The 25,017-nt window shown below is 44.3% G+C and overlaps 1 protein-coding gene across 2 annotated transcripts in view; it reads right to left on the bottom strand.

The window, feature by feature from the left end:
• The window catches only part of LOC146821751 (uncharacterized), a 264,091-nt gene that overhangs the window by 121,498 nt on the left and 117,576 nt on the right, over window positions 1–25,017 (bottom strand). Inside the window, exons 2-4 of one of the 2 annotated variants that reach the window (XM_085609377.1) lie at window positions 20,823–20,880; window positions 4,598–4,694; window positions 54–184 (exon numbers count right to left, since the gene is read on the bottom strand). In XM_085609377.1, the coding sequence (XP_085465503.1) occupies window positions 54–184; window positions 4,598–4,694; window positions 20,823–20,880 (286 nt within the window). The remainder of the gene's footprint in view (window positions 1–53; window positions 185–4,597; window positions 4,695–20,822; window positions 20,881–25,017) is intronic. The other variant, XR_014962764.1, reaches the window with a different exon arrangement.

Here is a 25,017-nt window from a genome sequence, read left to right as displayed (position 1 = left end):
CATCAAGTGAAGTATGTGGTAAGTACACAATACAATTAAGAACACTCACATACTGAGTAGGTTACCCTCTGCTTAAATGGGCCTCTTGTTGCTATTGTCTTGTAGGTGATTCCAATAGTCAGATGGCTTGTTCTGATGCCACCCTGCAAATGCCTTGACGGTCGAAACGTCGACACAAAGATCCCTCGGTCCACAGTTTGGAAAAAAAAAATATATATATATAATAACTGTGAATTGTAACAGGATTCAAAAGATTGCTGTAAAGACAAGGGATTGTAAAAAGAGTTTCTGTTTATTCGTACATAGTCACTTCTTGCAACTAGTTCACATCTGCACTATTGTCACTAAGAAATAGTTTTGTTTTCTGCACCTACGTGATCGTATATAATGAAAATGTGAATGCAGACAACTACATTTCTATGAAGAAGGCCCATCTTTGATACTCGTTACAGTCCTTGAATGGTGTGATTGATTCGGGATCCTGCTGATACACACATATCGGTCTCCACATAAAAGTGTCCCATAGGACCAGTCTTTCATAAATATATAGACCCAGGGACTGGGGGGGCACATTGTATTGGTCTTTGTTCAGAATTTACACATTTATCATGTATTCAACACGCAATTTGTTAATCTTATTCAAACATATCAGGAAATTCATTTTGTAAGTCGATTATATATTGTTGTAACTTGCACACTATTGTTGATTTGATCATGCATACAGTACGCGTAAGTGTCATGCTGTTTGTTACCAAGGAGTCATTTTGTCTGGAGAAAGGTATTCTCTCTTTTATGTGGCAAGCACTCAAACATACAGTGTTACACACCTTTGACGTCAAGTCATGAACAAAATGTAGAAAGAATTATCAAGCTGTTTGTCACGCATTTGACATTTTACAACTAGCCAGGAGAGCAATGCAAACTGCAGCACAACCCATATCTTTATTGATCTAAAAAGGACCCACACGCCAGGGTGTAATTTAGGATGTGATGCAGGAATGAGAAGCTGATAACCAGACTATCTTCGTCCTTACACTGAGAAATGGGCAGTCTCTGTCCATCTACATATTTCTAGTTGTCAGGTATAACTATCTTTGGGTTTTGGACAGTAGCTCTATGTGTCTGATTCAGGATCTGTAGAATTGTGTGTACTGCAAACACTGTGGTCTGAGTTAGTTTTTCTGTCCAGACTGTGCATATGTACAAAAGAACATTGCGATTTCCATTGCACTGTGTTGGGAGTTGGTAAGTAAATTAGATTTTTGTTGGGGTTGACGAGTGCTTCTCGAGTAAAAAGTCCAGAATATCATCCTGTCCGACACACTAGTTCTATAAATAAACTTGGGTGAACCCCTGGTAGCTACGACTCAGAGCAGAAAGGCTTAATTTAAGGAAAAGTGTGTACGGTATGTAGGAGTACCAAAACAATTAAAAAAAACAAATCACAGCACATTAAGAATCCCACAGCCAATTTCTAAAACCAGAGAAAAATGTAATAATAAAAATGGCACTAAAACAACAAAAATCCATTTCTAAAGTTTTAGGGCAAACATGCCAAATAAAAGGAAAGTGCAAATCAAATTTCATGCTGACCACAATGGAGCAGAGGAAGGATATACCAAGCGGGTCATCAAAGATTTCACGTTCTGAATTTGGGCCTTACTTAGAGTTCAGAGGATGGGTTACTTTGTCAAAAAAGTGAAGGATATCATGTGTACCATCTTACAAGTGGCATAGAATATAATGCACTTGTAATACGGACGGACCTGATGGAGTATCCCGTCTGCCGAACTCTAAATCAGGGACTGCAGGCCTGATTACGATCTTGGAGAATGGGATACTCAAATATCCCATCCGCCAAATTAGAAGTTTCATAAGATATAATGGAATTATAATTTGGCGGATGGGATATCTGTCGCATTTGTGATGGAGTAACCCAGTCCACCAAGATCGTAATCAGGCCATGAGTCTCTTAGATGAAAGTTGACCCACTTGAGCAGGACAAGTTTGAAGGCTGTGTCCAGTGAAGACTTCACAGAGTCAGACAGCTGCTAGATGACTTTCTAGTTTTGTCCGGAAAAGCTGTGAGTGGAAAGTTCATATTTCACAGCCACTGAAGTGATTTGGTGGCCCAGTGGAAATTTTCTATTGTGCCTAACTCCAAAACTGTTGAATGAAAGTCTACCACATTTATATGGCATGTTGGCCTTTCGGTCATTTAGTGCATTTTCATGGTATACTGAAATTTAATTCAGCAATTTTGCAAATGAAGCAAAATGTGAGTATCAAGTGTGCTTATTAAACTGTGTATATATCCGTAATGTCCGTGATCAATGGAAAATCACTACAACTGATCACTAACAATAGAAAATATGTAAAAACACCATTTCGGAGCATGTGTACTAAACAGTCAGAAAAAACTCATACTTGCAATGTTTACAAACATAAGGAGCAATAATAAATGTAGCAAAAGTGGATAGAAGGAGCAGAGCAGGTCAAGCCTATGTTCACAATGCTGAACAGGACTCTGGTGTAAATGTCATGGATAAAATGCCCCTCCACCCAAGGCTAAACAGAGGGGACTATCATACTTTTGCCTAACATACTTGGCAATGCTGAGGGAGCTTGAGGCCTATAATTCACCACATGCTATTGACTGCAGTCGGTCGGGGGTACTAAACATTCCCATCCCGCAGTTAGCCAAGGTAGTGGTGACAGCAAACACCCAATCCTCCACCTTTTTCTTTACATCCACATGTTTGCAAACAATAAACAGAGACATCAAATCACCTGGCTCTTGGGCATGCCAATAGGGGACAAGCCTAAAAATGACCCTTCTGTCCCAACTTTTCAGGAAGATAGGGGTGACTCTGGGGGACTGTTTTCACCACGACTACAATTTTGTTGAAAACAATAGCCACCTGGTTCATTGAATTTTTTGACATGCTCTCCAGATGTTCACAAACTTATGAAACTACTTAAAGAAGAAGATGAGAGGTGGTTCAATTTGTTTCCCCTGCCCTGAGCGATGATGGGGAACTCAAATAAAAAACCCTTTTCCTTGAGGAAAGAGAGTGTGTAAAAAGCAAAACAACAACCTCCACCCTAGGGCAATATGGGGGAATATGGAGAAAAAAAAACCATCACTCCTCCCCTTGTGCGAGGCGGGGTGTTGGGTACTACCCTCATGCCTGTGGGCAAAGTGTGCAGGGGGGTGTAACTACACCTCCTCCACCACTGGATAATGTCAGGGGATACACACACCTCAGTATTATTTCACCCCACTGGGAAGGTAGAGGTTGCATAATGCTAACAAATCCTATCATTCCTACCTGTGCCAGGATGGTGGGTAGGATACACACCCCTCCACTGTGAGACAAGATGGGTGGAAAAATATACCCACTGCCATTTGACAAGGCAGGGGGGTTAAACAACACCCTCACTCTTCCAGAAGGCCCTGCCATTAGTGAAGGTGTCGCGGCTTAGAGGCAACGCAGACCCATCAGGGGAGGGGATGTGGTGTAACGGTAAGAGCAGCTGACTTTGGAACGGAGGAACCAGGTTCAAGTCTCGGTGTCGGCTCAATATCCTGTGATTCTTGGCAAATCGCTTAATCGCCCCGTACCTACCAAAAATGAATGTATCCTTGTGTAACGTAACTGGGGCCGTATTATGCATTGTGATTGTTTGTGCCCGGCGCACCTTTTCAAAGGTGCGGCGGGCGCAAACCATCACAATGCGCGCTATTATGATATATGCGCTGCCCTCAGCGCAGCCGCAAACTCGCACAACCCCCAGGGCAGCGCATACATGTTTAAACACAGATCAGCCGCTCTGTGTTTTCACAGTGCAGGCAGCACCCCCCTGCATTTACAGGGTAATAGAGATCCCCTTGCTGGTGGGTGCTGTCAGTGACTACACCCGTCTGCAAGGGGATGTCCGGGGGGGTCCATGGGACCCCTTTTACCCTTTGCAGAGGGCTACTCCCAGGAGGTGCACTGACAGTGCGCCACCTTTTAAATGGTGCACTGTCAGTGTGTCTCCTGAGGGCCTCTTTGACTCTGCACCCACGTCTATAATATGGCGCGGTGTAGAGTGAAAGGAATTCCCATATTTGCATGAGGCACGCCCTTATGCAAATTAGGGAACACCCTCTGAAGGTAGTGCTGGCACTTTAAGTGTGCCAGCGCTATTGGTATTATAGAAGGGGATGCACAATCATCTGCGCCCCCTTCTATAATACCAAGCGGGCGCAAATAGCCATTGTCACTCCGGGGCACTTATTGTAATACTGCCCCTGGTGCTCATGTAAAGCGCTCCAATACCTTCGGGTCGAGTTCCAGCTATATAAAACAGCAAACAAAAATACCAATGAAATTCTGCCAGAATTTCATATTTTAAGTATTATTCTACAAAGACTTAGACATAGTTGTTTGTCGGTGAAAGCAAGCTGGAATCCAGATTGTTGGTGAAGGACACAGCTCTTAATACTGTCTGACAAGCAGAATTTTATGATCCAAACCCCCTGGCACATAATACACCGGAAGGATGAATTCTCCATATAGCACATAAATTAATCAAAATGTAGGCTACTTACGAATTGATGAGAGTATTTTATGAAGACGACACACCGAAGAACTACTCAATGATATCTTGAAGAATATCACTAGCATTGGGGGAATTCTCTGTAACACCTAATTGAAGAAAGGGAAAAAACAGCAGAAATGTTGCCTTTAATTACATAATAATCAAAATTGATAGCACGTTTCAAGAACACAATTCATATCAATCTAAAAGGACATGTAATTCATGGTAATCATTAGATCCCACATCAGCCACCAGGAGCTCAGTAATCGAGCAGTTCTCCTGCTGGCTGGTCCCAGCATCCGATTATCACTCTAACAGCTGAGTTCACATGATTGATGCCCAAGAACAGAAATATATTTTAATATGGATGAACTTCATCAGCAGAATGTTTACCAGGAGGCTGTTCAAAATTGTGATGCAAATTGATTATGCATGTAACTTAAAACGCAGGATCTTTCAGTTATCAGACTGTGTTAGGTTTATGGACAAGGCAAGTTAGTCCATAGACTACATGGACGCCTGACAATTAACCAAACGTTGTACAGCATAGTAGCGTTAAAGGGTATTTTCTTATGTTTGTTAACCCTATAATTACATACTGAACAAGAGATGCATGAATGGAACCTCCTTTGATACAGGGGAAGAAATAGTTGTGGCTCCCAATAACCAGGAGTTCTCTGTGTATGTGTGTTATTTTTAAATCTGTAGTATCTAGTGAATTAATAACCATTAGAAAATGTGTATGGTCTATGTGGTCTAGAATTTTCAGTAAAGCCCTCTTTTGTTGTTTCGCATAGGACTAAGAGGCGGTCATCTTAAGTGATTAAAATGTACTAAGCCAATTTATGGGGTCTGCTAAACATATATAATTTCAAAATGGACACAAACTATGTGTGTTGTTTTATAGTGGTGAATGTTTGCTGGAGAATGGTGTCACGAGCATATCTGCTGAATATATACATATTTATTTATGAATGCAAATTCAATGTGTTGTTCAGTAAGTTTATTATTTATCATAATGATGATGTACCGACATGGGAAAGGAAGGGATTGGGCAATAGGATAACTTCCTCATTACTACTATACGTCATAGGCCTGGGTGGGGAACTTTGCTCCGTTCGCAGAGTTTGTAGAGTTGTCTGCACTCTGCACTCAGGAGCTCACGGAGTGCAGAAAACTCCGCTTTGCGATGTGCAGCAGAGTTTTTTTCCACCGCTCGCGATGGCGAACTGTAAGTTTGCTAGCGCCAGCTGCCGCTCGTGTAGAATTTCTACCTGAGGGGCAGGAATACCATCACAAACTGCAGTTCGCACTGCACTCTCCCACTCGCGGAACTTCGCAGAGTTTTTTTGTAACTTCGCGAAGTTCCACGGAGCTAAACTCCGCGAACAACGCCCAGGTTCAGAGACAGTTCTTTATTATTTTCTATCATAAATCAATAAGCTGTGTAATCATTGTATATAGGATGTGAAAGGTGTTGACACTCAAGTTCTCAGAATATATCTATTGATCAATCAGTTCTGTTATGGAATAAAATAAAGATAAGTCTAGCGATGAGGGAGTACCCTTTATTCCATGTTCCCCATGATGTTAGATGGGACTCTGGGTGAAAGTGACCAAAGCTGAATCCAGGGGGATCCTGCTGAAACTCCTGCTACGTTCTGCAATTTCCATCAGAGCCTCAGGGAAGACCTCCTTTTCCTTCTTGGGAAACATTATTTCTCCACTGCAGCCACCGATTTACCAGTCATAGTGCTCTGACCCTTAGAGGCAGTGTCTGCTTGAATAGTTGCACCACTGAATGTTCTTCTATGAAAGCAAACAATGGGTCTCATTGTCTGTGCATTGTCTGGTCACTCTTGCAGCTTCCCCACACCATCCACTTGCCCAGGTGGAATGGAGCTGCCATCAAGCGTTCAACTGGCAACAATGAATGCTGGCAGGCGTGCATTACCACTCATTTTAAACCATGCACTCAAATGTAATACGTGACATATATACTTGTAAACAAATTAAATTAGGCAGCTACTTGTTTCTAATCTATTATGTATGTTGTGCATAAAGCCTCATTATGTACATGGTTAAATCCTTGAGTTTATTAGTATATACACGCATATTGTAATGCATCTGCTGTGCAGTGTTTTCTCTCAGACTCCATCTATTTCTCTCTCAATAATCCACTGAAGCAGGCTAATATAGGCATGTCAAGGTCGGGGGGGGGGGGGCAGAGGAAGGGGCAGATGGGTCATTGTTACCAAGCACCGTGCTATTTTGAGGGCCCACACTTGTGCTACATCATTTATTTATTAATATTAAAGCTAGCCTAGCTATTTATTAATGACACTAGGTGAACCACAAGCTGGATCTTCTTCTTACCCTGCAGAACATTTTATTTTAAAATTTGATGCACGTTTTCGCCCTGGCGAGCGCCACTTCAGTTTGATGTTGCAGACCTCAAAAAAGCTTCTGATATGCTTGGGTTAATAGCTATTGCATGCCTCCAGAATCTTCTCTGATAAAATATGCCCCAGCATCTGAATCACTATTAATAATCTAGAGTTATGCCCTCAAATGGCTCATACATGTATGGGCTGACTACAGTAAATAGTACCTTAGAGAACCATGAGAAGGTGGAATTAGAAATATTCCTACCTCATAAAGAGGCTCCATGCCAACAAAGCATGTACTTTAGATTGTTCATGCTGACAAATAAGAATATATTTTCCAAGAAGTAAGTTTGGCAAATAACCAGCAAGTAGAACTGTTAGAGTAGGATGACAGACTGATTAATCCAGGGTGCTTATCCTGCCAACTGTAGTTGAGGTGCAATCACTTTCTCTATAAAGCAATGCCATCTAAACAGAACAGCACTCACCTCTCGATGCCCATGAAAAGAAACAATTGTCGACAACAAGGGCAACCCTGAAACCTGAACCAGGGGCAAACAATAGTGGAATCCTAACAAACGTTCAGGTTTAACATTTATATATACAAAACATACACAAAAAAGAATACTTTTACGGTTAAAAAAAGAGAGAGAATCAGGAAAAGGAAAAAGAATATACATATACAAAATACAGAAGCAAATTACAAAAAGCCCATATATAAATTCAATTCGTAGAAAATGTATTAGTAGATAATTAATTAGATCTAGGCACATACAAAAACATTGGCACTCAACACGTTACACAAGCAAAATGAACACTACAAAGTGTAACCACAAGGTGGCTAAGGGAAATAATTATACACAAGGGGATGTTCAGAACAAGACAAAAAACAACACAAAGCAAAAATGCATCATCTTCAATTTAGGCCACAAGTAGGCGTCAAAGGCGTTTCGACCATGATATAATTAAATGGTCATCATCAAGACACAACAACGATTATGGGAGCATCCAAGTTAATTCATTAAAACATCTTATCATATGGATGATCCAACCGCAAGTATAACAAATGTATGGAGTCCACAATATGGAAGACTCAGGAATCAAATGATCTAAAATGGAATGAAAATCCATTTGGCATAATATGCAAAAGATAAGGGAGCTCGACAGATGGAAGAATTAACCAGCCTGCTCTATCAGGGATAGATGCAAAGCCTAACAAAAGTTTTATTTATGTATTACATTCAATTTTGGATCATTCGATTCCCGAGTCTTCCATATTGTGGACTTCACACTTTTGTTATACCTACGCATTGTTCAATACATGTAATCAGTTACTTTAAATAGAATATAAGGATTTTTAATTATCAGGGTGAGGACATTCAACCTCTTGCCATAATTCTCGTTTTTATGTAGTCTTTTTTATGTAAAACCAAAGGAAATGATGGACGGAGTGTTGAACATTGCAAGCACTCACCCCCAGTCAAATCAGTTGACTGGGGGGTGAGTGCTTGCAATGCTCAACACTCCGTCCATCATTTCCTTTGGTTTTTGCTTTGTTCGCCATAAGTTGGCAGGGTATGCTCAGACGTGAGTCCCTTGCTCACTTTGCCACTGGATTCAAACAAGCCTGGCTGAAATGCCAGAAACCGGTCCTAGGAAGCTTGTTTTCCGGTCCAGGGAAGACATGGCTTGGCAGTTCGGGCTGGACTGTTCCCATGAGGCACAGGGTCAGACTGATTTGCATATGGCCATGTCTGAACTGGGGTGGCAGAGTGGGCTAAAGAACGTTTTTTTTTTTTACAAAGGGACGGTGCACTCAAGGAAAAGTCTTTTCAAATATCCCAAAAGTTGTTCTTTTATTCTTATTCAAATCCCAGAAAAGTCAAACTCAGCCAAAGAACGGTGATGGATTAAACCCAAATCAGTTGACTGGGGGTGAGTGCTTGCAATGTTCAACACTCCGTCCATCATTTCCTTTGGTTTTTGCTTTGTTCGCCATAAGTTGGCAGGGTATGCTCAGACGTGAGTCCCTTGCTCACTTTGCCACTGGATTCAAACAAGCCTGGCTGAAGACGGCTGAAATGCCAGAAACCGGTCCTAGGAAGCTTGTTTCTGGTCCAGGGAAGACATGGCTTGGCAGTTCGGGCTGGACTGTTCCCATGAGGCACAGGGTCAGACTGATTTGCATATGGACATGTCTGAACTGGGGTGGCAGAGTGGGCTAAAGAACGGTGATGGATTAAACCCAGATCAGTTGACTGGGGGTGAGTGCTTGCAATGTTCAACTCTCCGTCCATCATTTCCTTTGGTTTTTGCTTTGTTCGCCATAAGTTGGCAGGGTATGCTCAGACGTGAGTCCCTTGCTCACTTTGCCACTGGATTCAAACAAGCCTGGCTGAAGACGGCTGAAATGCCAGAACTGGTCCTAGGAAGCTTGTTTCCGGTCCAGGGAAGACATGGCTTGGCAGTTCGGGCTGGACTGTTCCCATGAGGCACAGGGTCAGACTGATTTGCATATGGCCATGTCTGAACTGGGGTGGCAGAGTGGGCTAAAGAACGGTGATGGATTAAACCCAGATCAGTTGACTGGGGGTGAGTGCTTGCAATGTTCAACACTACGTCCATCATTTCCTTTGGTTTTTGTCTTTTTTATGTAGTCTGTTTACTGTGGCCACTTCCGATCCAGTACATCACTACGGCTCACAGCGGGCCCGCATCTACCGGGGCACTGAAGGAAGAGCGAGCACATGTCGTGCTTCACATTCTAGCCAGGTACAACATAAGTGGAGCACGGACGACCTGCCGGCCGACAGACAGACCTCCATTTCTTCTTCTTTTTTTTAAATACAGATCATTCTTCAACAGGTCAATACGCCCACCGGCACCCCGAGGAAGTCTGCAAATAAGGACTCTAAGGTATGCCGCATGAAACTGTAAGCGCACTCGAAAAACGGCTTCCCCTATTCTAGCTTTACATCATGGGGGCGCGTAATACTAACACTTGGCGCACCTCGTAAAAAAAGTATAATCTTTGTGCGAGACATCCTTGCAGCCCATTTCAGCATGAGGGCATTACTAGTTCACCGAATTTTGGGCTTATACCACATTTATTATAAAGCGCTCATATCATAATTCATGAGGGTGTGTCACTTGACAATCCTTCCAACCTCCGTGAAGTAGGCATACTTGTAATTATGATTGTAACGCTTTCGAAGTGAATGTAGTTCGGGGTCATTGAGAGTGAACCACATAGCACAACATCTGGCTAAACACACAGGTACTACATATGCATAATAAGACAGCAATACTATTTTAACAAGACGATATACATAGGTTCTAGGTGGTCAGAACACGTGACTCTAACCACAGGGATGCTGACCCCATAGCACCCCTGACTTTACCATGGTAACAAACGATGGGAAGAGACTTGCCATTTTTTCAGTTGCTTACCTTTCGGTACACACTCTATACGATAATTGCTTTCTCTTGAAACAATATAAGTGATAAGATGGCGCGCATTATTGTGAGAATATTCTGATTGCAAAACTAGACATTTCTCTTTTCTTTCTACACATTTACAGGTACTTATTGACCTTCTCAAAATTGGTGAGCCAATGGTGTTTCATCAAAGCTGTGACAATACGCAGTTTCCACTTTTGAAAAGTCCTGAAGAAGGCCCCCCGACCCGTTAGGGCAATCATATGGGGCTGAAACATGTCGAACATACATATGGACAACCCAGTGCGTTAGACTAATAACTCGTCTTTCTACGCGCAACACTGTTTGTATTTACCTCCATTCCAAACTGAATAAAAGTACAGTTCAGGTAATAGGAGGTCTCTCTCTTTTTTAACTCACCTCACTTGAGCACTTTCACGTTTTCATCACTGATCACTACTGCAATAACCAGTGGTTTTTCCTCCTGGTGGAGGATAGCATATGAGAAACCCATTGATGATGCTGTCATGTTTTTAAATAAGGCGGAGAACCAAGATATACCGCCTCACTGCTTCTTCTTCCTCCTCCTTTCCAATGAGATATAATTTAAGCAGCGGACATCTGTGGGAGAATATCCTAATTGGAGTTTACAATTTCCTTTGGTAATTCCCTCTTTCAATCGCCACCAAATTGGATTGGCTATTTAGAGGCTATTTAATAATCACTGAATAAAAGAATGGCCGAAAATCTAGGTCTTAACTATTTGACTGAAGAGATAAACGCAATTCTATCACTACCCTCTATGCTGCAAGAGAGGGATCTGACCCAAACCCTAGCACAAACCAATGACTGGGATGAACTCTCGGAGATTAAAAAAGAACAAGTAAGAACTGCCGTTCATGGAATAATTATGATGGAATATCCCCGCGCCAACGCTGCACCCAAAGGCCTTTGGGTGCATAATGCCCAGTGTATTTTTCTCCAGTTATAGCCTTTCGTAAGGACTGGTCAGCCATATTATGGAGGTGTACCAGAGACTACCTTGTCTTGATTATAAAGACAGCGACAAGACTAACAGAAGCACTCACAATAAAGATATAAATAAGTGAGGCCAAATAGAAAGGCAAGGTACATATCTCAGTATACGAAAAAAGACTAGATGAGATCAATCTTGAGATTAACGAGACAAAGGAGTACATAGCACAAAACAAAATACAAAAACTGGGAAAGGACTTAAAACGTTTCTCAATGGAGAAAATGTATTCCTACATTAAGGATGATTACAGGGCACCTGATCAAACATCCGACAATGATTCAAGTGGGGGCATCTCCACAGAAGGCTCAGACTGGAGCAGCGATGAGACTACATTTCAATGCAGAAACAGGGGACAGAACAGACGCCAACAACGTCGGAGACCCAACGCGTGGCGCATACCACAGTATGGAGACCAACCACCTCCCCCCTTACAACTATTCACACCGAACTATGATGGATGGATGATCCCCTACTTCCAAGGACCACCACCAATGGGACCAATGATGGAACCCAATTACATGCAATGACCTCCTTTTTTAGGGAAAGGCCAGACAGGCCAAAGAGGAAGGAGAAAAGGAGTTACATGGATGGACCAGAAACGACAGGTCCACACCAGGAGCATGACCAAAGAGAAACCAGGACCAAGCACGACACACTTGGAGTCAACCTGACAGATATCACCTTGACCCAGGAGCAAGAAAATGTCCTGAACAAAGGGCAGGGTTATGTACCTACACCACCACTGGATACTTTTAAACTGCAATGTGAGATGGCTGAATATTGTAGGAAACTTAAACTAAAAGCCTTCTTTAATAACAAGGAAGAACATGTTACCGAAGGTGACACTACATTACGACGAAAATCCACCTTCTGTCCTCTAAACCACCAGATACCAATAGACATACAAGCATTCGAGCAGGCTATCATGAAAGAGGTGGAGGAAATCAAGAAACACACCAAAAAACCATTCATGAATCTTACGAGATCAGAATTACGACCGCTAGATGAACTCAGACAACATGAGAATCTCATAATCAAGCCAGCCGACAAAGGGTGCGGAATAGTCCTACTGAGTCAAGGAGGTTATGACCAACAGTGCCTCGAACTCATCTCGGACAGAATATTTTACCAAATAGTCACCACGGATCCAACTAACAAATTAAAGAAAAGCATAGAACTTATAGTAAACGAAGCAGAACTAAACAACTGGATTTCAACGAATGAGGCAGACTTTTTGAAAGCGAAATCACCCAGAGTACCCTACTTCTATTCACTCCCCAAAATACACAAGGAGCGGAGACCACCACCAGTATGCCCCATTGTCTCAGGTATTTGTTTGGTCTTGGAACCACTCTCACAATTTGCTGACCAATACCTGAGACCTTTGGTACAGAAAACACCAACATATCTTAAGGATACCCAGGACCTGTTGAACCTCCTGAAAGACCAGACCTTTTAGAATGAAAGAATGTCGGATTAGACTATACACGAGCCTCCCACAACAGGAGACCTTGGAGACCCTTGAAGCACTTCTTTTCAAGGAACAATGGGATTTCAAGACACCGAGACACTTTGTTCTAGAATGTTGTCGACTAGCCCTTACAGAGAACTGTCTGAATATAAGGGCACCATATACCAACAATGCCGCGGAACATCAATGGGCAGCACCTTCGCCCCAAGCGTGGCATGACTCTACATGAGCAATTTTGAGGACACATTCATACAAAACATCACCAATCCCTTTCTCTCATTGATACGCTTCTGGAAACGCTACATAGACGATGTCATCATGATCTGGGAAGTCACCCAAGAAAGTTTACAAAACTTCCTCAGATGGATCAACACTAGAGATAAATAATTGAAATTTACCTACACTGCAGACAGCAGAAAACTTGATTTTCTAGATATATAATTATCTACATTGAGAATAATATGATCAAGACTAGGACATTCTTTAAACCGAGATCCAAAAATAGTCTACTTTCATACAAAAGTTTCCAATCTTGTCCACTTAGAGACAAACTCCCATACAGCCAATTTTTATGCCTCAGACGCAACTATAGCTACCTTGGAGAATACAGACACACACGAGCCACTGCCCACTGCCCACTGCCCACACACTCACTGACTGACTCACTCTCACTGACATGCTCTCACTGACAGACTCTCACTCTTACTGACTCACTCACTCTCACTGACTGGCTCACTCTCACTGACAGACTCACTGACTCACTCTCACTGACTCACTCTCACTGACAGACTCTCACTGATAGACTCTCACTCTTACTGACTCACTGACTCTCTCTCTCTCACTGACTCACTGACTCTTCCACTCTCTCTCACTGACTGACTCTCCCACTCTCTCTCACTGTCTGACTTACTCACTCTCACTGACTGACTCTCCCACTCTCTCTCACTGGCTGACTGACAGACTCACTCTCACTGACTGACTCACTCAGTCTCACTGACTCACTCTCACTGACAGACTCTCACTGACAGACTCACCCAGTCTCTCTCACTGATTGACTGACTGACTCACTCTCAATGACTGACTGACTGACTCACTCTCACTGACAGACTCTCTCACTCTCTCACTGACTGACTCTCCCACTCTCTCTCACTGACTTACTGACTCACTCTCACTGACTGATTGACTCTCTCTCACTGATTGACTCTCTCTCACTGACTGACTCTCTCACTGACTCTCTCTCACTGACTCTCTCTCTGACTCTCTCTCACTGACTGACTCTCTCTCGCTAAAAGACTGACTGACTCTCGCTAAAAGACTGACTGACTCTCGCTAAAAGATTGACTCACTCTCACTGACTGACTGTCCCACTGACTCACTCTCTTTCACTCACTGACAAACTGACTCACTCTCTCACTCTCATTCACTCTCACTGACTGACTCTCACTCTCACTGACAGACTCTCTCGCTCTCACTGACTGACTGACTCTCTCACTCTCACTGAATGACTGACTCTCTCACTCTCACTGACTGACTCTCTCACTCTCTCACTGACTCTCACTCTGTCACTGACTCTCACTCTCTCACTGACTCACTGACTCTCACTCTCTCACTGACTGACTGACTCTCTCACTCTCACTAACTGACTAACTGACTCTCTCACTCTCTCACTGACTGACTGACTCTCACTCACTGACTGACTCTCTCACTCACTCACTCTCACTAACTGACTAACTGACTGACTGACTGACCTTCACCCTCCTGTTATTTATGCCCCCCATAACAAAACAAGCATTGGCATAGCCAATAGGTCTCGCCTTTGGGACCTTATAAGTGTTTAGCCATGCAACAGTTAATGCTGTTGTACCAATGATATTGTGCTGCATAACTAAATACTTATAAGGTCTCAAAGGCAAGACCTATTGACTATGCCAATGCTTGTTTGATTGGGTGGTGTCATTGTCCTTGGCAAATGCTGGCTTCAGATTGATAATGAGGCGTGTTAGTCCCTCCTTGTTACCGCCCTGTCGCCATTTGTTACCTCGTATGACGACTGGATTTTTTACTTGTGGCTTACACGGTCTCCTTCATAAGTTGGTAAACATTATTTATTTTTTTAATTCGCAGCATGGTCCGCTTTCACTTTAGAGGCCGCACTTCTTTATTTAATTAATTTGCCACAAGGGCCGAAAGGGAGCATTTCCACTCACTAATCTAACAAGCATTTGCAATGCAATAGGTCTCGGATTTATGCTAGTTTGGACTATTGACATTGCAAATAACACTACCTTTTATTTTTGTTTTATTTTTTAAAACCTAAATAAAAGGCATTGTCATTTACAATGCCAATAGCTTTAACTCGCGTAAATGTGAGACCTATTGCATTGCAAATGGTTGTTCTTTATGGTGAGCTCTACAAAAGCTCGGTCCTCGCTCTATGGCATGAACCCTAAGTGATTCACTCCACTCTTAGTCTACTCAGTCAAGTCAGCAGGACACAAAGACATTTGAACATGTTTAGAGATTTGTTACTTGCAGATATATTTTATCTTTCTTAATTACTCAAATAGCATGTCAAAATCCCTTGCTTACAATTCGCTAATGTGAATAAGAAAATCTGAGTAAGCTGGTGGCGATTGTACTTTTGAGAATTATTAGATGTGCCTGCTGTTAAAACGTTTTTGAGCTGACTTTTGAACAATAAAAATGATAAAGATAACAATGTTTTATGAAAGCACACAGATTAGAAATGCACTAAAAACACACACAGACACACACGGGCCACTGCCCACCAGAGAAAACATTTTAAACAATTAATATTTTTCCTTTCTTTAGTTCTATTTAATTTGTATTATTTTCGCAACTGATAAAGGCCCTTTCTTATGTGATTACTTTCTAAACCTCTTCCTTAAACGTGTTATCTACCTCTGGCATATGGGCTCATTTCCAGTTGCTCTACTTACTCCTAAGCAATGGATCGCATTTCCTACTCCACTCTTTCTATTTCGTTCTCAAAGGACACATGCTGTCCCTCTCCACGGACACATGCTGTCCCTCTCCGCAGCCATTGTGATGTTGGCTCTGTTTGCTTCTGCATTAATTTTGTATTCTGTTGGGGGGCATGGCCGGCAAGATGGTTGACCGGTGACACCAAGCAAGAGCTCCTGGGTGGTACAATTCATCCTGCAACATCCTCCTGCACAGGGGACCGGTGTGACCTAAACCCTTGTAAAAAAGGGGGAAAGAGGTAGCAACCCTTCACGCCAGCTCCAGGGTCATAAGGGGGTGGGAACCGGAGAATTGAGGCGGATCCTGCATGGGCCCTGTAGATTGGAGGGCCTCTGCACCGGCCACTCATCTCGTGTGGCTGTAGCAGACAAAGAGGGCAGAGCCGGCGGAGAAGTGACGAGGGCCCCTTGACCGCTCTGCGCTCCCACAGCACTGAACACACAGCGGTTAGCGAGGAGCCCAAGGTAGCGCTTGCCAGCACATCGGGGAGGGGTCTCCCACAGAGAGCAACGCCACTATTGGAACTTTGCGGAGAGGGGGACGGCCTAGATAATTTCCCCCTCTCCAGTGCCTGTTCAGCTGATATGAGACTATATTGGGAACTGTTTTGCACTCCATGGCCCAGGGGCTCCAAGTACTGTGAATTGCATCACCCATTGGACCTCCCGCTGTCCTGCCGGTAGGGCCCTGGAAGTAAGGCCTGCTATTTGCAGCTGCGGCAGAGGGGAGGGGACACAGAGCCCCTCAATCCAGATTGAGCTGAAAGAGGACTGAGCAGTGGGGCTGAGACCCTGCAAGAAGGCCCGGTGAGTGGATGGCCTGCATAATATAGATTGCGCCTCTTGGCAAACGCACGCTAGGTCTACAGCCCCCCATCTCGGAGAGGGACATTGGATGCCAGCAGACACAGCCCGGGCTGCAGTAGTGGACCGGTGGCCCCCGGAGGAGCAGTGAGGGCAGGTTTGGGTGCCGGGTGAGACCTATTGGTATTCCCCCCGCCGACCCTTAGTAGGGGAACATTGTGAGCTGGAGGGCACCAGAAGAGAAACTCCATGCAGAAAAGATGAGGGACTCCTGGTATTGTGGGCTGTGGGCTATAAGAGGTGGGGTCCCCTGGGAGAATCTGGCAGCCGCTGGGCCTCCCGCCCCACTCGCTCCCCTCACCCAGCTGATAAGAGGGCATGTGAGCATAGAGCCCATAAGGGCAGGAACTGGAAATCACACAACCTGAACTGGGCCGGCTGAGTGCATCCGGTGGGCCTCGTATTTATGCCAAGTGTGTCTGAAATCAGAAGACAATAGAACTGCCCTTTGCCATTCTGCCCTTTGCCCACACCCTACATCACCTCGCTGCAGGAGGACCTCAAGTGTGACAAATCTGACACAGACAATGGGCAAAGACAGAGCCCCTAGAAGTACACAGCAGACAAAGATAGACCAATTCACGTCCTCTGGAACACAAGGGGGCACACTGGCAACTGGTAATGGGGTCCTACAAGGCCCAAAATGGGTCTATATCCTAGCGGCGATTGAGATTTTAAGCACAACAGTGCAAGAAAAGATGGAAGCAATCACATTAGGCATCAACCTGCTGTGGAGCAGCAGGTGTTCAAATTGCAGGAAGAGATGTCAACATTGAAAGCCACGGTGGCCACTCTCACGGTACAGTCAGTCTGGAGCAGAGATTGGTGGATGCACACGGATGGTCCCGCAGGTGCAATCTGAGATTTGTGGGGTTCCCAAGAAGGCCGAAGGCAGTATGCCAGATTTGTTCTTGGACAGCTGGATTAGGGAGACTATCCCGGAGGCAAGCCTGTCACAGATGTTTGTGGTAGAGTGGGCCCACAGTTTGTTGGGTCTGCTGCGGCCGCCGGGGGGGTTCCCCCAAGGACTATCGTACCAAAAACTTCAACTACAGAGACCATAACACCATTTTACAGGGGGTACGGCAAAGAGGTGACCTCTCCTTCGAGAACCATGTCAAATAAGGGAGGGTGCATACAGAATATGGCTGGGGAGACACGAGTTAGGTGCGAGTGTGTTTTCCCGGGGAGGGGGTGGGATGGGGATTGTTGGGTGGGGTTTGTTTAATGCAGTGAATGATGGCTCTTGCTCGAGTGGATGGAATGGTGGGGAGTGGACAGTGGATGCGAGTGGCGGGTGGATGGATGGTTAGGAGTTCGCGGATCCACGAACTTTGACAACTCTTGAAGAAGGGAACCACACGCTTTCTTACTTGGAGTGTGAGGGGCCTAAGCTCCTTCAGTAAACCAAACAGGACACAGGCCTACCTGCAACGGGTGGTGGTACATATATCAATGTTGCAGGAGGCACACCTAATGGATGGGGAGGCACAGAAACTGCAGAAAACATGTAAGGGACAACTTTACTCCTCGACATACTTGTTATATGCCGGGCGGTCTCTATTTGGGATCCCGTTTCAGCAGCGCAGTCACACGGCAGATATAGAGAGGTGATATGCATTGCTGCACAGCATGCTAGATGGTATGGAAATGTGCCTACTTGACATATATGCAGATAATACAGATGATGGAGGGTTCTTTGAAACTCTGGAGACTAAGCTGTTACCATAAGTGGGGATGCCAATAGTCTGAGCGGGCTACTTTAATTTTGTCCTGGACGGACTCCTGGACAGACACCCACCCAGACAGGAAACAAAGCCGAACATGGTGTCAAGACTCTGGGAGACCATGACCATACTACAGTGTGTAGACATATGGAGGGAACTTAACTGACAGCTAGAGAATTCTCTTGTTACACACCCACGCACCAAGCCCATAGTCGACTGGATCGGTTCCTCTTAGCGCTGAACATTCAGGGAGTGAGATATCAGGTGCACCTGCTGTCAGACAGCGCTTCCCTCCTGTTGGCTGAGGGGCTACCGACCGAGCATACCCTTGTGAAGGCTCCGACAGGAGAATTTGGGGGACCCTGAATATAAAACGGATATGCAAATGGTGCTACATGGCTTCTTTGACACTAACTGGAACACCAGGGGGACACGTGGAACTGAGTGGGTGCCCTAAAAGTAGTAGTGCAGAGCTAAAGCCTCAGCAAGGTTTACGGCACCAGAGGGAAGCCAGAGCAGGATTTCCGGGATGGAGAGGACCTCCTGACTCGCCTGCAGAGGCAAGAAATAGGACGGGCAACATGGGAGGTGATATTAGCAGAGGTGCATAGACAAGTCGCTACAGTATGGGATAGACGTGATTGCCCTGTATGGTGGGACTACTGTCAGAGTTTGCACAGGGTAGGAGACAGATCAGGAAGGCTATTAGCCTGACTGCTCAAACATGAGTGCCCTCACCGATAATTCTATCTGTGACCCGGGCAGACGGTGTGTCAGTGGTGGGGCAGGAACCGCTAAACTCGGCGCTGCAAGATCATTTAGAGAGAGTATATGCTTCCCCATTAGATGAAAGAGAGAACAGAATGGAGGAATTCCTAAATAGGGTCAAGGTCCCCAGTCTATCGACTGAACAGAGGGAAAGTCTAGAGGAGGAAACATGGCTGGAAGAGGCCCTCCGTGACATGGCAAGCGGGAAGTGTCTGGCTCCTGATGGGATCCCAGTAGAATATTTCCAGTCATACTCCAACAAATCACCTTAACAGCTTGATCAGCTTCTATAGCCGTTTTTGTTTTTATCCATTAATGTCATGTCTACTTTATCTAAAGACTGAGAACTTGTATGTGTTAAGCTCAATAACAAAGCCCAATATTCACGCTCACACATAAATTATATATGTGAACATTTGTTAAATTATCTCAAATGTTTGATGAACGATGCTAAAGTATGCTCATATGTTGAAAAGGCAATTTACCTCAAGATTCACCTCTCAACCTGCAGGCTTTGCCTCGGGTGGGCTTTGGCTCACCCAACAAATACACATGAGTTGCAATCAGGAGCCTGGGGCCTCTTTTGAGATAAGCCTGTGAGAGACCCCAGGTAGCCTCTGAAACATAAGAGCTACCCTAAAGGTAATTGTGTGAAGGCACCTTTGAGGAAACTGAACAAATCCCAGTTCCTAGCCTCTAATTCTTTGTGGTGTCAAACTGGAATCGTACAATATCATGTTTCTCTTTCAACTCACAGTGTAAACCTCTTCAACTCAGCACCAACAGAGCCTTCTATCATGACTTCACAAAGTGACCCATCATTTTCTAGCACTAGAACTTTCTTGCAATACAGTCAAACACTTACACAGGCCTGCACACAGAAAAATACAGAGAAACCCTGGTTAACTATACTCCTAAGAAGTAAACAGTCAAATACGACAAATATGTTAACTTATGTAAAACCACAACACACGGAGGATAGTGCACTTATTTCATCCCTGCCAAGCATTTATACAGAGACAATTTTAAACCTTACCACAGTCACAGTAATGAAACAGGCTAGATTCTGCCCTGACTTGCAGTTTGTTAATCACTTCACAGGTGTTGCTTTATAAAAGATAGAAATTAGGTGGCCAAACCTAAGTAACTTTTTAAGATTTTAAGACCAAAACATTAACTGTACAAATACAGTGTCTTTGTTTGTGCCATCCAGATGCGTAGCAATGTCATTGCAATTTAACTGATTACCCATCATTAATTTAAATATGAGCTAACTATACTGCATAATACCACATGCTTAACTTGGGATATCCTCTCGTTCTCTCCCCACCCCCAGTCATCTTTACACCTTAGAGCGATAATTTGGGCAATTTCAATTGGACTATGCTCATCCCCCTTAGCATTCAAACTCTTTGTTTTGCTTACCTTTTTAACCCCCCTTCCACCCTAGCCATCCATAAATCCCCTCCACGAAACCTCCCCATCTCCCAACTCCCTCCCACCCCTCCAACCCTTTCCTCCCACTTGAAGCAGTCAGACCTTTGCTGATCTGTGTGTCAGTTTGTGGGTCCTTCTTCCTCCCAAACCAAGCCATTCTCTAAAGAAATAGAAAAAAAAGAAAAGAAAAATACCCATAAGTCAAATATTACAGAAGCCCATTTCATGACCCAAATCATCACCCGTTAGCATGTCCACCTGGCATTCGTGTCATACTATTCAGCACATGTTCTCAGGGTACTCTTTTGCCTTAATCTCTGATGAAAATAGCCAAGGCTTACTATTAAAGATGATCTTGAGCCATGCAGGGTTAATAGGCTTGGGCCACTTATCTTGGAATGGCTTAATCAATTGCCTCAACCTCCAGTGCCTCTCTACTGTCGTGTGACAGAAGTCTGGTCTCACAAAAAAAGAGTGCCCATCTATACAGCATTTAAAATCTGAACGCTGCCTGTCTAAGAAGGAAATTATAAAAAAGACCCGAATGGCCCTAGGTCTCAGATTGGCAGGCGCACTACCCTGGTCCACTTACTTCATCATAGGTGGGAATCTGTGAGCCCTCTCAATTTCATGGTCCTAGTTCCACCCTTCAAATTCTGGAAAGGCACTCCAAAATAACTTGATCACAAACATCCTTATATCGCTATCCTCCACACCCTCTTCTATTCCCAAAATCCTTAGATTATTGCAACAATGCCAATTCTCAAATTCTTCTAGTTTGCACTGAGGGTCTACAAGTTGCGCCTCATGCACAACAGACTGGCCCTTTATGGCAGTGAGTTCTGTTTCTAGAGCTTGGCCTGACCCTCCACTGCAGAGATTCTCTACGTAATCTCAGAGCACGTTTTTGAGCTTCTCCGCACTGCATCCTGAAGCTTCTAAGCCATAGCCCTTGCTCTTTGGTTGTCAGACCGCGTCTCTTCCCAATGTAGCATTATGCCTCGGAAGACAGCATTGAGGGTAGGTGTCTCATCCATCCCCACCTGTACCTGCTCTGGGATATCTCGGAGCCCGGGCATACTCTGGTAGCATAGTCCCATATCAAGCCTCCCTCAGCCCCAGTCTTCTGGCTCCCCTTTCCAGGGGGCTTTTTTTACAGTTGACCAGGTAACGCCTGCCTGTGAGCATCTCTCACCTCGCTTAGTAAGCTACTCACAGAGTCCCCTTCCGAGAAATCTGAATCATTACTAGACCTGTCCGACCCATCTAACATTGTAAAGAAACACTCCATGACCTCATTATCCAAGCCAGCCTTAGCAGTGCTTCTTCTTTTGGTTTTCCTCAGCAGTTTTACCCTGGCAGGTGCCCCGATGACCACAGATGCCCCCCTGTCTGAGAAGGCCCACCTTGCCTTGTTCAATCTATACACAGTGTATATGCTGGTCACTTAGTCGTTCTGAACTCCCACTGTTTTCCCCACCATAGGAAATCCAGTACCAGCTTCTTGATCTAGTAGAGATCGGATGCACTGATTAAACTCTGGGTCTGGGCTGTCTCCATTCCTTCACAGTTAATGGATACCATAGTGGAGTTTGCTGCGGCAGTCACTTCTGGACTGCTTCCCGCACCCCATGTGGCATCGAAGGCTTGCCTCCTGTGGCTGATCTGTTATCACACACAATACAGCCTCAGCTCCATCACTAACCTGCTTTACAATGCTGGTGATAAGAGGGGGGCCCCTGAAGCCGTTGCAAGGGGTCGAGTGAAGTCTTCAGACTGCAGCTCCTCTCTAGCCATTGATGGCCCAGTAACAGACAAAGCCTGCACCTCCTGTCCCAGAACATCTTCCATCTCTAGGTTTGGCTTCCTAATCAAGTGCTTAGGCACATATTCCATTCCCTCTTTCTAAATTGTTGCTGGGGTTGATCCGCTGCTTGCCCCTTTCCCCCTGCAGCTTTCTTTAACAAGTCTTGAACAAGATTCCGAGCTAGTGAGTGCGCCTGGCATGTTGCTTGCCTTGCCTGTAGCCACACTTTTCATTGTTGTCGGGGGCCCCTGTGTAGGTAGCTCCATATTTAAAGTTGCTGAAATCTCACTACAGGAGCCTCCAGGCAAACGTTCATGTTCAGTGCCACCTCCTGAACTGAGAGCCATTCTGCTGCGAGCCTTCACAGCCCTCGAGTTCTTTGGGGCCATTATCCGGTGAGACTGCGTCCGCCTGCTTCTCCTCCGGACACTGCCGTCCCTCCTCCACTCACAGCAAATGCCAGACTGCACTGACGAATGAGCGTGCAGAGATAAGCCTGCTTGCTTCCTTGATCCAGGAAGCAAGCCTCCATGCATTAAACCTTTCCCTCAGCTCATACCTAAACTGTGAATTGCGTCTGGAGCCTCCTGTTAACTCCATAACAGCCAGGCTGGCTCGAGTGGAGAGAAGAGCCTGCGTTTGGTTGTTCACATGGCCGCCATCTCACTTCTCCCCTTCCGAGTGTCTCAGAAAAGTAGGATTTGTCAAAGAACTTAGGGGCATATTATCAAGCACGGCGTTAAAATTATCGCCGCTTTAGCGGCAGAAAACTGCCGCTAAAGCGGCGATAATGGGCTTGATAATATGCCGCAGAGAATTCCAATAGAAGCCCATGTTGACACCAGAACATGGGCTTCTATGGGAATTCTCTGCGGCATATTATCAAGCCCATTATCGCCGCTTTAGCGGCAGTTTTCTGCGGCTAAAGCGGCGACAATTTTAACGCCGTTTCTTGAGAATATGCCCCTAAAAGCTCCGGTCTTTAACGAACGAGGTTAATCAAGCCTAGTCCTTATCTCTAACCCCACCGTCTTATAGCCTATTGAACATGGTCCCAATCCCGTAGATCTTTGCAATATATCTTACTTCCTTAGGAAGTAAAGGGGATTGGTTGACAGAAGAACTTCTGATCTTAGTCACAGCTGCATACACTTAGAATTTTCCAAAGGACCTGTGATGATACTGTTACAGGAGGGGTGGTTGTGAACTATGACTGTGAAGAGAAAGAGCAGAACTCGGAGTAATGAAGATAACCGGTAGGCAAATGGATCAATCTTTGATACTCCCAGGCAGAGATTTTATTTTGCTTTGCCTTTGTGGTATGTGGCTGTGTCTGATAACACACTTTCTATATACATCGCTTAAATGCACTGAACATAACACTTTTATCTTCATCTGATTATTTTGATGAAAAGAGAAAAATGACGACAAGAAAACATTATAACAAAACAAACAAGTTAAAAAAACGAAAATATGTTTTGGAACACATGTTTTGCCTTCAACTCAATTTGCTTTGATGCGGTATGTTTTATAAATGTTTGCATGCGTGTTATTTCTCCCCAAATAACAAATGGCCTTTTGAAACGAATATGGTTATTTGACTTGTAAACCATAAGGCATTCCAATGTAAGAAGTCTGCACGTCACTCTCTAACAGACCGTGACCCCTCTTTATGATTTATATTGAGCCGACACTTTGTCAGAACCTTTGTGTGTATACCACAAGCTGAGTACAAATCCCAACTGGGTCACAAACGTATATTTGCACAGCAAACATAAATCTAACTCAAGACCAAATTGCACACCCGAGGGCGTCTGCCCCCATATTTTTTTTTACCAGGAACATATAGTGTCTGCGCTGTGGTCAGCATAGAGACTCCTTCCTGCATACAAACTATGCTTTCAGGTCATTTTATCTTTGTATGTGTGCTACAGATTGCAGCACACATTCGAAGAGGAAAAAACGAGGAGAAAGAGAGATATTTCTCCTCGTTACGCCAGCCTAAGGACGGCGCAGTAATTTAGTGCAAATTCATATCTACAAATTGTTGTACATATCTATTTGCGTAAACATCCATGGGTGGGTGCATGGGAACAGCTATGCACTAGCCATGGAATGCACTCTGGACACAAAGTAATGCAAGGCAGTTTTTGCACTGCGTCGCATTACTTTTGGTTACAAACCTACTCAAATTGCCATTTACATTATCTTGTAAATACCAACCTGGATTCTGCATCGCGTCTGAGTTAAAAAAAAAACATAACTTAAACCAATTCCTTTGAAAATCTGGGCCTTAGTGTGTTAGCCCTATTCTAAAGTCGAAAACTCAGAATAGTGTGCAAAATGCGCACCCGTTTAATACATTCCCAATTTACCGGTACGCAATTTGCACCCATGCTTGCACAGGGAAGGGAATGAGGCCCGTATTGTCTGAACTCCACTCTTGCTGCAGTACAAGCAAACGTTTGTGAGTTGTTTACATGTACAGCA

This window comes from Triturus cristatus, chromosome 6 (assembly GCF_964204655.1).
Source record: "Triturus cristatus chromosome 6, aTriCri1.1, whole genome shotgun sequence".
NCBI lineage: Eukaryota > Metazoa > Chordata > Amphibia > Caudata > Salamandridae > Triturus > Triturus cristatus.
This window is presented reverse-complemented; position numbering and strand designations above follow the sequence as displayed.